General features: G+C 41.9%; 1 protein-coding gene across 41 annotated transcripts in view; it reads left to right on the forward strand.

The window, feature by feature from the left end:
- Positions 1–15046, forward strand: part of LOC119033764 (neurexin-1a) — a 271561-nt gene that overhangs the window by 176253 nt on the left and 80262 nt on the right. For all 41 annotated transcript variants that reach the window (XM_037124252.1, XM_037124255.1, XM_037124276.1 and 38 more), the window contains one exon: positions 1763–1944. In XM_037124252.1, coding sequence (XP_036980147.1) covers positions 1763–1944 — 182 coding nt within the window. The remainder of the gene's footprint in view (positions 1–1762; positions 1945–15046) is intronic.

Consider the following 15046-nt stretch of genomic DNA (forward strand, 5'->3'; position numbering starts at 1 on the left):
GACTTCATGAAAAAGAAATGACGCCCGCCTCGCTAATATATTACACATAATGTCTTTCCCTTTGTAGAAGTCATCAAGCTTCATAACGCTTTATCCATTAGGAGAACAAGACTGCTTACAGTGTTATTTCATTACATTTTACAAATGCGAGTTTTGCTTTATGAAAACAATAAATCCCACCATAGATCTGTACGTCCCAACATCATTTGTTAATCACATTACTGTTAATTAATGATGCAATTCTTTTTAGCTAATGGTTGACAGTGTGTATTGACTCAAATGAGGGAGCGAAAATTGGAAAAGGAACTTGCGAGCGGAGTGACGCACTTTAATCACTGTGCTGTGGAGAAACGCCAGAGGGAGGAAAATAACAGAAATATATAAATAAATGCAAAATATATCGATAGTTTTATATCCTTGTGAACTGGTTTACAAGAAAATATTGGAATTACAGTCAGAATGATTTATAATCTATTGTTCAGGCTAAGGCTGTTTAACTCCCTGCCCCTATGAATATTAACACACTCTGTCTCTCTCCCTCTCTTGCAAGCTCTCGCTGTTTCTGCTTCTCGCTCTCCCCCTCACACACACACACACACACACACACACACACACACACACACACACATACTCACATGTAAATGCATAACGCACTAGCAGAGCTCCCTGTCTAATTTTTCATGAAGATAGCTGTTTTTATGCTAATCTGACAGCTGCATTCATTTTCGGGCTTTCTCACAGGCATTTATTTCCCAATCACATACTCATTCGTTTACAATCTCATGCCCATGTACACACTTTTCTCCCCGCGACCGCGCTTTTCCGTGTCCGGGGCGTAAATGAATTGAAACGCCGGCTAAACGAAGGTTTCTAATTGGGAAGAAATGGGCACTTATTTGATTGAGGCAACTCTGACAGATCTGAAATGGTGAGATAACGGATGGCTGGCTAAAACATCAAAACCTCAGCGGCTTTACAGTACACACGAGCACACTTCCACTTTGAATAGACCACTTCCTTCATTAGTAGAAAAGGACTTATTTCCGTCAGCATCAATTCGACTAGGTCACAGGCGTAACGCCGCAAGGCTCTTTCTCACTGAACAGCTAGGTAATTAGAACCACCCTATCGTCTACCGGGTCGTGTTTGAAACCTTTCATACAGCTGCTAAAGACAACGGGGTAATGCAGTGAGACAGGAAATAGCTGCATCGGAGGTCATAAGAAGGGCATAATTGGACCAGTCAGTCAATAATGCTGCCGGCTGCGTCTGCCTTTGAGGCTGCTAATGAAGCGCGAGAGACGGGGAGGTGCCTGTTTGGCATTACCTGGGCAATGGGGACATGACTGCGAATTCACCAGCATTCGCTCATATCTCTTCCCTCTAGAGGTGAAACAGGCAGCGGCAGTAAAACCGAATAAATGTGCAGCGTTATGAGGAAATCGGCAGCAGTACCTGCCTCCCTAATTTCCACTGAATTCTCCCACTCTCATGAATTGACATGAGTGTGCTTAAGCCCTTAGACGGGGCTGAGAGCTGTTCAAGAGTGATGGGTTGCTCAGTGCTTTGTAAAGTCATTACTCAGCAGAATAAAACGCCTGCGACTGACGGTGCTCTGTACACACGGCATGGATGCCGACTTTGCTGTGTTAATAATGTTTCTGTGTTGACAGCCAGTGGTTCACAGTGGTATACAGTCGTGAGAGGGGAATACACAAATAACATCGCCTGATCCCTCTCTCCTTCTCTTATTTTTCACCAGCGGGAACAACGTACATATTTGGGCGAGATGGTGGACTGATCACATACACGTGGCCGCCGAATGACCGTCCCAGCACGAGGGCAGACCGGCTAGCCATTGGCTTCAGCACGCACCTGAAGGATGCTGTCCTGGTGAGGGTGGATAGCTCCTCTGGTCTCGGAGACTTCTTGAAGCTTCACATCGTAAGTCAAGAACCTGTTTATTAACCTGCTTTCAAGCACAGCTAACCAAAGTATGCACACATAGACAGTGTTTTAGGATAAAGCTCTTAAAACATCAATTTCTCAATCAGGTTCTCGCCACTCAGTTTCATGTATCTTGCTTTTTTTTCACACTTCTGACACTAATTTGAAATGGGTGGGCCTCAGTTCAAAGAAGCAGATGTCACAACGTTTAAATCTGTTGACAGTTGGTGGGTTGTTTGACTGCTGTCAGTCAGATTTAATCAAGCCATATACACATAATCCACATCAAGCACATTAACTGATTTTTTCATTTGCTCAGTGTTCGGTGTTAAAATGAATACATAAAGTTATTTTTAGAACTTTGTAGAATATTTAACATTATGGAGACATACATGAGATTAAAAGCCAGTACTTTCAGGAGCTTTAAAGGTCCCACTTTGTAGACAGTAAAATTTAACTTCTAAAGGCAGTCTAGACGCCAGATAAATATTGTAAAAGTATCAAAATGCTCAGTCCAGAAAAGAAAAGCACACAAGCCCTTATTCAGAAAAAAAACTGTCACAAAACAAGTCTTCAAGGCTTCTATACCCAGCTGAGGTTACAAAAACATCAACAGAGCTGATGTGGAAACATAATACACATTATAACATCACAGCTCCTGAGCATGATATGGCCTTATGATATGACCTTAATGGTGATGAGCATGACCACAAAAGCAAGAAACCATGATTTGATGGGCAACATGGCTGACCAACAGTATATTAATATCATGTGCGGTAAGAGGGAACCCATGCTTTCTCAACTCCTATAGTCTATACATTATGGCTGCTGTGTATGTGCAGTAAGGACTGAAGGAAATGGCACCATAATCAGAGTCTGTTCCATACAGTGCATCTCTGACCTGGACATAATTCTGCTGGCAACCACATGACCTTCTTCTCACTCACACCTACTTATTGACAATAACACTCATTAGCGAGGGAAGCAAGGGTGCTGTTCGGGCAGCGGAAATATCCACTGTAGTCACGTATGAAAAATATTATTAATTATTAATTGAAGCATAAACATGCAGGTAGGTGTCTGTGTGAGCATCCCTATGTGACTGTGTGGCCTTTTGTCAGCCAAAATTTAGAGAAGCTGCTTAAAAATTAATGGCACAGAAAATAACATGAAAGAGCATATTTCTTCAGTTAAGATAGTCCAGGACAAACGAACAGACAATAAGCTTGTGTAGCTTTCCTTTTTTTCGAGTCAGCAGCTAAGCTTATTGCAGGTTTAATTATCCTCATTTATAATATATGTTATAAACTTCATATTTAACTATAGAAAACGTGTCAAAACAACAATACACGTGTGGTCAGTGTATTAATGTCAGGGGTAAGCACTTATCCAGGGCAGCTGGAAGAACGTTTGCACGCACATGGCAACACTGATGCTGGTCAGGAGCATACAGAAACACTACGCACACAAATACAGTACACACACACACAGCAAAGCTATAGACCTGCACGCATGCACAAATATGAAATTAGTCTTGAAGTTTGCCTCAACCCCAGCTGCCCACACACTGGGATTCACACATACAGTAAGCGTGTAGTGACATAAGCAGGCCTGTCCTGAGGACACACAGCATACCATGATGTTGTTCTTATGAGACACCTCCGTACTCGTTCTGCACGGAATTGCTTTTTTGCCATGCGTCTTTTTTTTTTTTCCTCCTTGAGCCTCAGGGCCAAGTGATTTTCAGACCCTAGTTTTAATCCAGGAGTAACGGGGTAATTTAAACGGATACAACCTTTTTCACGCAACACCATTCATCACCAAATGCCACGCAGGGACGCGAACAAGATGTTCAAAAGAACATAAATTGGAATGTGGGTGTTAAAGGACGGACACGTTCACTCAGATTTGCAAATGCTCCACTACTACCCTCCTGCTGCATTCTGGGCTCCTGTCCACCTGCACCAAACACCTGAACAGGGATAAAACAAGCGAGATTTCCTTTATACACTATTTTCATGTGAGTGATGAAAAATGCCTTCTCCAGCGATTTGCATAGGCAGGCCTCCTTTTTTTAAATTAAATGGCACAACAGGGCTTTGCCAGGTAGCTCATTGCAATGCAGCGCTGAATTAATATACATACAAATTTGCTCACTTGCTTGTACATCACGCACGCTTGCAAACTTATTTCTGAACATTGCACACACTTTTGCAATTCATTTAAATGTCGTGTAGTTCATTCCCATCTGGTCCCCCGTGACTGGATTTGAAGGTGAATTTCTCCAAGTTCTCCTGGTTTACAGGAGGTGAACTGCACATGTACTACTTGCTGGCTGCAGCGGGAGAACACCTTGAAAGATGCCGTTGATATCTTGGAGGAAACACCCCTCAGCTTTTAGGTTCACCGTGGACTGCTGCTGACTGTTAGAGGTTAGAGCTGCGCAGACAGGGGGAAGCCCGGGAGTCTCACATGCTATAACACGGCGGAGAGGTCACGCGGCTTACAGCAGATGCATGCGTAGCCTTGTTGATGAAATGTGAAGCATTCCATTGACATTTTACAAGGAGAAAATGTTGATAAGGCATGTTCTTACAGCAGGGGCAGTGGGTTGTGAGAATCCCCTCTCCTTTCGCATCAGCAGTCACTCTGAATGCCTCCTCTTATTTATTTATTTCTGCACATTAATCTGGGGGGCTTTGTGAAATGTTGCATTTCATTGGAAAATGAGAGAAGCGTGAGAGAAAAGGAGTTTTAGAGAGAGAGAGAAGAGGGATGAACGGGGGCACAGAGGTCTCGCTCTTGGTTTTTTGTGTGTGTGTTGTTTAAGATGAGCAACATGGCTGTTAAACACACAGATAACAAACACTGGAAGTGTATTACAAGATGTGTATTATGAAGCTGCAAGTGAGCTTTGCCAAATATTACACAATCCTGATTAAAGGAAAAGTTTGGACTCATGAATAAAACAGGATGCGATAATTTGCTAATCCTTCCTGACACAGAACCCAAAATTGAAAACAGTACACAGACAATCTGTTTAATTTACCTCATTTATTTTTGGAAATGTGTGCATATTTCTAAATTTGATAGCAGCAACACCTTGCAAACAAGTTGAGACAGGGGCAACCAAAAGTCTGGGGAAGTGGTGGAATACCGAAAGAAAGAACACCTGTTACATTTAACAGGTAAACAACAAACGTGTTAATTTGAACCAGTGGCTGTATCATGATATGAAACGCTCAGTTGTTCACGAGCAAGGATGGGGTGACGTTCACTATTTGGGAAAACACGTTTGTATCAAGGACAGCATTCGGGGTCACATGCAACAAAAGGAACACATTGCTGTAATTCATTACTTCAAGCAGTAACAGAGTTGTATAACGTGTTTCCAATAGGACCTGCAGTAATATCATTAAAGTCACTGTGTCTGGTAGCACGTTATTTCATGAATATAAGACCAACTTGGTCACTGGCAACTTAGACACGTATGAGAGGCACAGTATGATCTAAATATTTTAATGTTGTCAACATGCTACACATGGTTAGATTGCTCGGGGCACATTTTACATAGCGTCCAGACGTTTCTGGAGTCTGGATTGTAAACGAATAGCGTGTTCAGAAACATAAAATGGTGGCTGGCAAAACGGCCGTTATGTTTGAGAAGTGTTTCAAAAGACTTGTCGTATTTCAATAAAGTAGAATTGATTGTAATGTTTAACTGTCACAAGGGGATATTTTTCTAAGCTCTGTATGGCAGCCAAATGGAAGAATGGCAGAAAATGAAATCACAATATATTATGAAAATTGGGATACTTGCGATACAAACCCTCACTAGATATGTGTTTTGCGCTTCTGTCTTCTCCTCATTAATTACACTGGAAAAGACTTTTTTTTTTTTTTAAATTTTATATGGCATTCCATTAAACACAACGAGCTGTGCAAAAATGCATGCTTTCTGCAAGAATAGCAGCAATCAGCCAGTCACCTGCAAAAACCCTACCTGGTTGAGCTGTACCTTCAGTGACTCACACTAATTTATTCTGACATTGTATCGGTAGGTAGTTAGTTTTCTAACCTTGGCGAAATGGTTTTGTTTTCTGTGGTACAATAAGAACAAGCATGAGATGAGAGTGACAGACTGTTGATTACCTTCATTAAATATGTATAAACCAGTTTTTTTGAACATTCCGAGATGCACACTTTCCAAACAACATATTATACGGCTCATTCCCAACGGTATTCCCCTCATTCCTTTCAGTTACCTCAGCTCTGAGCAGAAATGTCTTAGTAGGAGTGTATCTTCGGCTGTATGAGATGGGATTAGACCAGATTTCAGTATTTACCCCCCCCCTCCTTCTCCATCCTCTACATCCCTCACCCCCCCTAATCTCCTGCTCCCATTTCATGATGACAGGAAACCCAGCGGGGCTTGAAGGACGCCATCTCAGCTCACACTCTCAAGAGGGATTTTTTTTTTTCTGAGTAATATGTGGAGACTATGATTTAAATGCACCTCAAAGGAATTGTGATCCTTCCCCCGCCTCCCCTTTCTATCGCAGATAAAGACAATGACTGTGGAGTTGGTGAACCGTCAAATGTACGACAATCACTTTCCTCAGGCTCATTACTGCGGCGCACATGGAAGGAGGACTGGATTCATAATAATGCCTCAGCCGCTTCTCCAATTATCATGATTCTCCCCAATCCCTTTCACTTTTGCAAAGGTGAGGCATATTCATGAGGCTACTTGGACAAGTTTCCCATGTGGATATAAGACATGCCTCTACATGGCAGTGTGCCCTGGCAAAGTATCTAAGTAATCTATATAGAATTAATTGCATTGTAGCTGAAAGTCAAATCCATAGAAATGTTCGCAATGACATTATGCAAAATGGGGAATTATGGATGTAATGATCCCTGTTCTTTGCAGCACGGTAATCCACGCAGAAGAAGAATTGGAAGTTTATAAGATGCGCGTGTGCTGTGCCTTCTCTGTAAAACATGCTAATGCGCCTCAGCGTGCGATGTCTGTATAATTTCATGACAGAATATTAAAGGAGAGGTAGATCTTTACTTTGATGCTGTTATTGTATTTTATCCCCCTCAAAGGAAGTATCATTTTTTTTCCCTGCGCAAACAAGGAGCGGCCGTCTGTTATTGGAAATCCATCTGTACATTTTTAGGAAGCCATTTCCTCAGTGAAACAGAGGCTTTGCAGTTGTTTTCCTCCGTTTTTGTTGTCAATGAGCAGCGGTGACAGTGACTATCTGAGGCTCAAGGAGGGCCCCGAGGGGCCCCCTGAGCTTGTTTTGTGCTGGTACTCAATCTCTGTGTGGGGGTTGGGGACTATTCCAAGCACTTTCTTCTTCCCCTTCTTCTAATTGCATGCATCCCTTTAAAAAAACAAGCAATGAAGGCACTCTGGCTAAGACAGCGACACTGTGGAGTTAATATATTCCATAGAGCAGAGGGGATGGTGGAGAAATAATGACTTCTCTGGTGGAGCATTGCTCCCCTCGGAACTCCTTTAGCTGACTACCAGAAAGGGGGTTCTTCTTCTGATGGAAGACACCTTTAATTGCAGTTTCAACTCCTGCTCTCTACCCTATTAATCATGTAAAATGGCTTGAGAAGAGAGACTACCAGACCCTCTGTCTGAGTTTCTCCATTCCCAACTAAGAAAATGTCAACTTTTATGTTTACGCAGCTCACCTTACCGTTGGAGTTACGATTATGCACGATCGCGTGCTTCATTAAGTGATAACTGTACAGTGTGATTTGATGCTACATGGGAGATGGTTACCTGGGAGAGGTGATGCAGGTCTCAGGAGAGGACCAATGTCACGCTATCCCCTATACTCCTATTAAAACACCTGCCTTGGGAAGGGATCTTATTCTCATCCACTACTCCTGTTAAGGTCTCAGCCTCAGTAATTACCTCTCATGCTCGCTCGGCACACAGACATAGAACAGACCTGCATGCAATACCCCAAGGATTCACTGGTATATAGCTTTGCTGTGCTGGTTGCTTGGTCAGGGCATATCAATCAGTTTTTAGCAGATCTGTAGAGCAACTGACAGATGATATACAACAGTTGAAATGCAAAATGTTTAGATAAATGGAAATTGGAAATGTAGTGATTAGTGTTAACATCTGTGTGGGCTCAGATTAAGTGTTTAATTAGATCTTCAGTTAAATATTTGAGTATTTTTTTTATTTGGTGTGTTTATTTTTGGGTTTTAAGCAGTTGTCATCTCACACTTGAAAACGCATGCTTTATCCAGATTACTTTATCAGCTGTTGCTATGGTAACAATCCTAGTATAGGGCTAGGGTGGTGTTTTCTTTAAGTGCCATGGTGATGATATGCATTTTGAGCAAAACTAAAGAGAGCGTTTGAAGATTGTTTTATCTCATCTCTCTTGAATTTTCTCAGAACTCAAACATACATGTGAAACTGATGGTGACAGTGCTGTCCTTCAAGGTCAGTTTGTTTTTTTTAAGTTTATTCAATCATGAAAACAGAGAGATCTGTTATTTTGTTTGTTTAGGCATTTAAAAAAAAACAGTGAATTATGATCTTTCACTTCTGATTATTATTATTTTTTTTCCATTTAACTACATAGTGCACCTTTAGGAATTGACACTAAACCTGCCTGAAATCTAAAAAGAACTGAGCTGAAGAAACAGTGTCCGAACACAGATTTGTTCCCCATGACATTATTCATCATTGAACTGTCACACTCTAATGAACAGAGGGTAGGAGTAAACACATCCATCTCACAAGTGATTTGACTTTCCATGCTTTGTGCTGACACAAGTCACTCTTACTTCTGGAGTTTCCCCTCCCGGCTCACTAGGACGATAACTTAAGACAGCCGGAGCAGCCAACCTTCTCCACTTTCGTCAAAAGGTCTAAAAGCATCAGAGCGTGTAATTTGAGGATCATCAGCAGAATGACATGGATGGGAAGGTGGCTGAGTATATATATTTTTTTTTTTTTTTGTAATTTTCCTCTGACCATTTTCATTTTCTAGTTTTACTCATTTATGAAGAATATTAAAGGAAACTGTGTCCCCCTCTTTGTTCTGCGCACTCCTTTAGAGGGATCGATAAATGCCAGAAGGAACAACAGCAATCATGGCTGCATTTGTGTCAACGACGCATATTAACAAACCTCCACGCTCTCGCCAGTTCCGCCACATTTAAATTCACAACCAGATGCCATTTCCCTCTTTTCCCTCGTTTCAGCGAAACCAGAACTGCCATTTGCAAGTAAGTGTGTTTGGCAGTTTGCTCTGCAGCGTGTGGCAAAGCTAGGCTAATGGCACTGTAATGGCGAGTTAATAGCTGACCGCGATTAGAAGATAGCAGTGAAAGGAACGGATGGGAGGGGAGCGCCACTGACCTCATTTAGTCCGTCTGTGTTGATTCAGACAGGAAGCAGCAACGAGACACAATAATACTCCTTCAACATATGCTCCTCGTATGGTTCACGTAGAGGTGTTTATCTTGTTTGATCGGCGATAGTAGGAATAGCATCATAATTGCACTTGTAAATATAGCATTGATTTTAAGTCAGCATTGACTGATTGTGGCAAAAAGCCCACATGCATGTGAGGGTGAATGGCCCATCTCTTTTAGTCATAGACGGGGCAGCCACTCGGCTCGGATGATGTACCTGACCTCAAAGAATCAAATCTCATCATCTCCATATTGAGAAGGGACAGCGCTAGAATCACCATTACTCATCTTTCAATTCCAATCATTTCTCAATTTGTTCAAGCTCTTTGCCACTACAAAGCCAAGTGGTCCATGAAGAGGAATGAGTGTGTGTTTGTGTGTGTGAGAGAGAGCGAGAGAGGGCGAGAGAGGGGGGATGATGTGTGCGTATGTGTATTTGAGAGGGCAGGACAATAATGTGTCTTCACTTTTATTAGTGTAACAAATCACAGTGAGTACAGCTTGTCATTCTCAAAGCTGTACATCAATACATTACGGGCTTGCCTCATACAGAGCAATATTGCCATGGCTAACATGGGGTAAATTTGATTTCATTGTCAATGTTACACTGTCGGGCATGTTCGCTTTTTCACAGGGTGAGAAGGTTAAGAGCATTGACATTCTATTTGTTATTACAGTTCGAAGGATGAATTGAGTTTGTATTATCTCCGCCCATATTCTACTTGGACGCGTTCCTATGAATAAGTCAAAGTACTTTGCCCGTCCCACCATTCACATTTTAGGCATTCATAAATTGTACTTGGTCCTAATTTTAAAATATCAGAAGTCAAATCTCAGTGTGTTTATGCATGTGCAGAATTGAATGTCTAACAGAGAGTGGGTTTTTGTGCATTTGGGACTGGAGCGGCACAGCATGGAGTCACCATAGTTGTTGACTTTTGACACAGCTGCCCCAGCCTTCAGGCTGGGATAAAAATAGTCTCACTTTTTCTCGCTCCATTGCAGAGAGCTGAAGTACAGCGTCCCCCAACTGACACACGGAGCACATTTTCTCTAGAATCAGTACAATCTCTATACAATGTCATATTTAGTCAATTTCTCCAATTTTGATTTAAACCAATCAAAACCAACATGCACTGAATGGCACTGCAACAACCTGGTGCTCGTACAGGTTTGTACAAAACAAAGACATAAGCAGGCCGACAATAAATTGAAGAGGTTGGATCACAGTCAGTGTATTTACAGGAGGGATGTAACACCAGAGAGTCTCTCTCTCTCTGTGGACAGAGCATAAAAAAAGTATTTAAAAAAGTATAAGATGCTACAATGGGTCACCAAATATTAACTGTACTAGGATAAAGTATAGGTTTAAGGTGCGACCCTTATGCTCAGGTTACCATGTTGGCAACCACTGGCTAAGTCTCTGCACATTAGTTACTTCATGTCTATGCAAATGATGCTAACATTACCAAGCTAAAACACAAACTTAAAGATGCAGTATGTAAGAACTGGCCACCTGTCAAACAGGGGGCATCATATCACCATGGTAACCACTATCTACAGCTGTACAATTGTAGCTGCGATTAGCTCATTAACCCAGTTTGCTGTGCTGCTAGTAACCTGGACTAAGAATCTGGGCACCAGGATGAGTCCAAACATCAACACTAATATTTTCTTTACATTCTGTTGATAAGTAAATCTTTTCTTTACTTTTGAAAGTTTTCAACATACGTTCTTACATATTGGACCTTTAAGTTAGAATCGAAAGCGACACAGGATGTCATTAAACAGCTGCTGTGGGGAAACACCCACGCATCGGCTCAAAGCTAAAGAGTTGCCTCCATAAATATATCCCAAAAAATGGTTTTATCCTCTTTCGAAATGTTGCAGCAGGATCATAACTCAGAAAGCGACAACTCAAATTTCAGTTTGACTTTGACATTGAAGAAAAGTTTCCTGAAATGAAAAATCAACATTTAAGATTTGCAACACGCAAGTACATACATGGTTGTCTGCACACTCACAACCTTTCACACGTACACTGAATGTCACGTCAAGCTGGTGTTTACAGGGGTTGAGCAGAGAGCAAAGTCAATTTGGACCTTGCCAGGTCGGAAATTACTTATACAGTTACTTACACATATCCCTGGCAAAGAGGAATCTTCCAAGGTGCTTCACAGCTAATTATTCCGTAATTGTTGTTGATGCCATCCACAGTGCTGTGTGTGGGGCCGCATGAAATATTAAACACGGCTCGTCTCGTTCTGGTCAACTTAATTACCTCTTCCACTGCTGGACTGCTCTCATCTCCAACCCCTTGTGCCTTCCACCGAAGCCTGTTTTAAATATAATACACATACAAGCATGCTGTTTTTAATTATGTGCTGCTGCGGAAACATTTTGCAGCGTGCCACAGTGGGCGAATTGGTGTACGCTGTTGGTGGTGTAGCTCCGTTAACTTAAGTTCCTGATTTATTTATCATCCTCTCTCTTTTTTTCCACTTTCACTTTCCTTTTGTTTTATTTCACTGATGAGAGTCTATTGCCGTTAGTGTGTGCCAGCGACAGGAAAACGATGCTCTATTGTCACAGTCTGCTTTCACCTCAAAAAAACCCACACGGACTCATAAAACATTAAGAGTGAATGAGTGGCAGGAAGCTACAGATTGAGGTGCAAGACGTATCGTATGGACGCATAGAAATCGGCACAGCTGAAACCAATCCCGACTGGAGTTGGCGGTGAGCTGGGGAACCGTATCCGCTTTAAAAATGTCTCCAGGCTTCTGGGAGAGCAGCCACATTGTCAGCAGAAACGCTCACCATCTTCTTGTCCCCCGTTTATGAATAATGGATTTAGTGACCCTGCCTATATCCTACACAGCTTCTAGTCAATATTACTCAGGTCCAGCTGAGGAACACAGATATTTTAACTCCAATTATACACAGAGCAGCACTTGACATTCAAGTTAGATATTGAAAAGACTCCCGTGTATTTTCCTCATCGTTTTTGCTCGCAGGGCAGACTGTTTGGCCAGTGTCTTGTCTCTCAGCTATAAGAGACTCGCATTGCAGCCAAGCACTCTACTAACAGAGCCCCTGGTCACAGATAGCTTATTCAACAGCCTCATCAAAGGACTAGACAATGCGTGTTTGTGCGCGTGCATGAACATTTTCTTCCGCCCCCCTTCTGTAATGAGAGCTGTGCAGTGAGGGCCAGCGGTGCAGTCCGCGACGTGTCAGCAGCCTAAATGTGCAGCACACCTCATACGGAGGGATCAAACAGACAGGCACATGTTGTTCCTTTGTCCTCTCCCGTCCCTCAGGTGAGCACATGAGGTGAGGAACCCCCCCCCCCCCCCCCGCCCCCCCAACGCACACACATATATCCGTGGCCTCATTCTGCTCAGTTTATTAACCATGCAGGGAAAAGAGATGTTTGACTTTTGTTTATGTTGCAGTAAATGTTGTGCCATAGACCGAGGCGTTAAACTTTATGGCTCATTCTCCGGGTATTTCGAAGTAGTTTTGTATGAGGGATGGTTCAGTTTGATTTTCCCCAGAAGGGCGAAGCAAACACCTTGACAACAGTAATTAAAAGTGCATGTGAGGCCTAATTCATTTTCTTGTCTTCGTCTCCTCCCTTCACTTGGCCTAATAAATCAGTTATGCTTGAAGTATCTGCTGCTCCTTAACTCTTTAATTCGCCTGTGCATTTTGCGAAATAGCCTTGTGTCTGACAAGGAGCTGCTATAAAAGATGTAGAAAATTGTTGTGGGAATTCTCTGTCTCTGCTGGATCCAGACTGAGCTTAACACTCGAAGTCAAAGCTTTAATCTGCCTCCGCCACTGAAGCATTATAATGTCTGATCAAGTATAAAGCCAAAACATCTACAGAGGATACTGTATAGCTGAGGGATGCTGTAGGATTTGCAGGTATCACGTATTGTAAACTCCACTTTGGATGGCTTGAAGATATAATATGGAACATTTCTGCACAACAACAAAAAAAAAATCAAATTTTGTTTTCGACAATGTTCAAACCTAGATAAATCTCAAGGTAAAGGTGTGTTGTGGCCTGTTGGGAGAGTCAGAGAGTGAGGAAGTAAATAACAAAAACCTAAACGTACACGTACTAAGAGTTGACGTGCTACGTCAAGTAGCCAAGGCCTCGTATGATCCTACGTTTCTCTTACAGTATAATCAAACTAATTGTCGATACGTCAATACGTATTTGTTTTGATCATCAGACCCCTAGCGACAGAAGTGGCATTCTGCGTGTTGAGTCTCTGGGGGAAGTTCAGAATGTAAGCAATGAAGGCCAGTCCAACCTTTTAAAAATAAAACACGTTTAAATGTTACAAACCAGTAAGGTATAATCCAGGTGGCTGGTCATCTGGGTGCTCTCCTATTTCCCCACGTCTCAAAAAGGCACCTTTGCAATCAATACCATGTCCCTCAATGCCCACTTTTTCACCAGTGTATTCATTTTTGAGGCAATTACAGGCCAGAATGCTGCTGTTATTTATATGAAAATGTAACTGCTATTGAGCGCCAGTGTCGCGCACCGCCCTCCCTTTAGTCAATAGCAACACAAATCGATGGTCAGCCAGTCAGCTAGTCTAGCGTGTGTTTTTTAATCCATAAACATCCACTCCATAAACTTGCAAACCTTGGTCATGGTGGCCATTATTATGGTATTTCCAAGCTGGAAGTAATTGTATAATCATTACCACTTCATGAAATCTTAATAGATGCTGTAGATTAGAGACAAAGTAATGGCATGAGCCAGGAACTTGCGACTCCATCAGCAGTAAAATAGATGGTGGGGGAAAGTTTTTGTGTCTGTCCAGACATTTGTATTGTTTGCAGTCCGTTATATCTGCAAATGTTTGTTTGGTTTTATAATTTTGGCATCAGCTGGGTGTCAGAGGTTCAAACAAGACACAACAATATATCTGTCAATAACTACAACAGCTTCAATTTGTATGGTAAAAATTTTAACTACAGTTAGAACTACACTGACACTCAATAGAGTGCTTACCTCTGCAAACCCTATCCAAGCAAACCCAATCAGATATAAAACTAAAATATATAAAATCTGTATCACTTAAAATTTTCAAACACCCATTATTTCTTCAACATAATTTAAGTAAAACAAAACAACACATCCTGCTCCTGAAACACGTTGTCAGTAGCCCTGACTTCAATTCCATGACTTTGTGACATTACACTACATCACCACGTCACGCATTTACATAATACATGTGTATATTTACATTAGAAGTGAGGCTAACTGGAAGCTGAAACAGGATTGGAGACCTAGTTAGCAGTGCTGGCTCAGGCGTGTGTGAGCTGACCAATCAGAGCAGACTAGGTATTTCGGAGGTGGGCCTTAAAGAGACAGTCTCAGTCAGAGAGGGAATTTGAACAAAAAAACAGATGTGTTTTTTGAGCCTTACAGCATTTGAACTTCTGGTAGTAACCAAAAAATAATTTTAACCTGATAATGAACATAAAAGAATTCCTTTACAGAAGGTGAGAAAATGTTCAGGATCATCCCTTTATCCCTGCCACAAGATAGTGGGGTCTATTCTCTGCTGACACCCATTCTTTTTTTGAGTTTTGTGGAAGT

Source organism: Acanthopagrus latus, chromosome 15, assembly GCF_904848185.1.
Source record: "Acanthopagrus latus isolate v.2019 chromosome 15, fAcaLat1.1, whole genome shotgun sequence".
Classification (NCBI taxonomy): Eukaryota; Metazoa; Chordata; class Actinopteri; order Spariformes; family Sparidae; genus Acanthopagrus; species Acanthopagrus latus.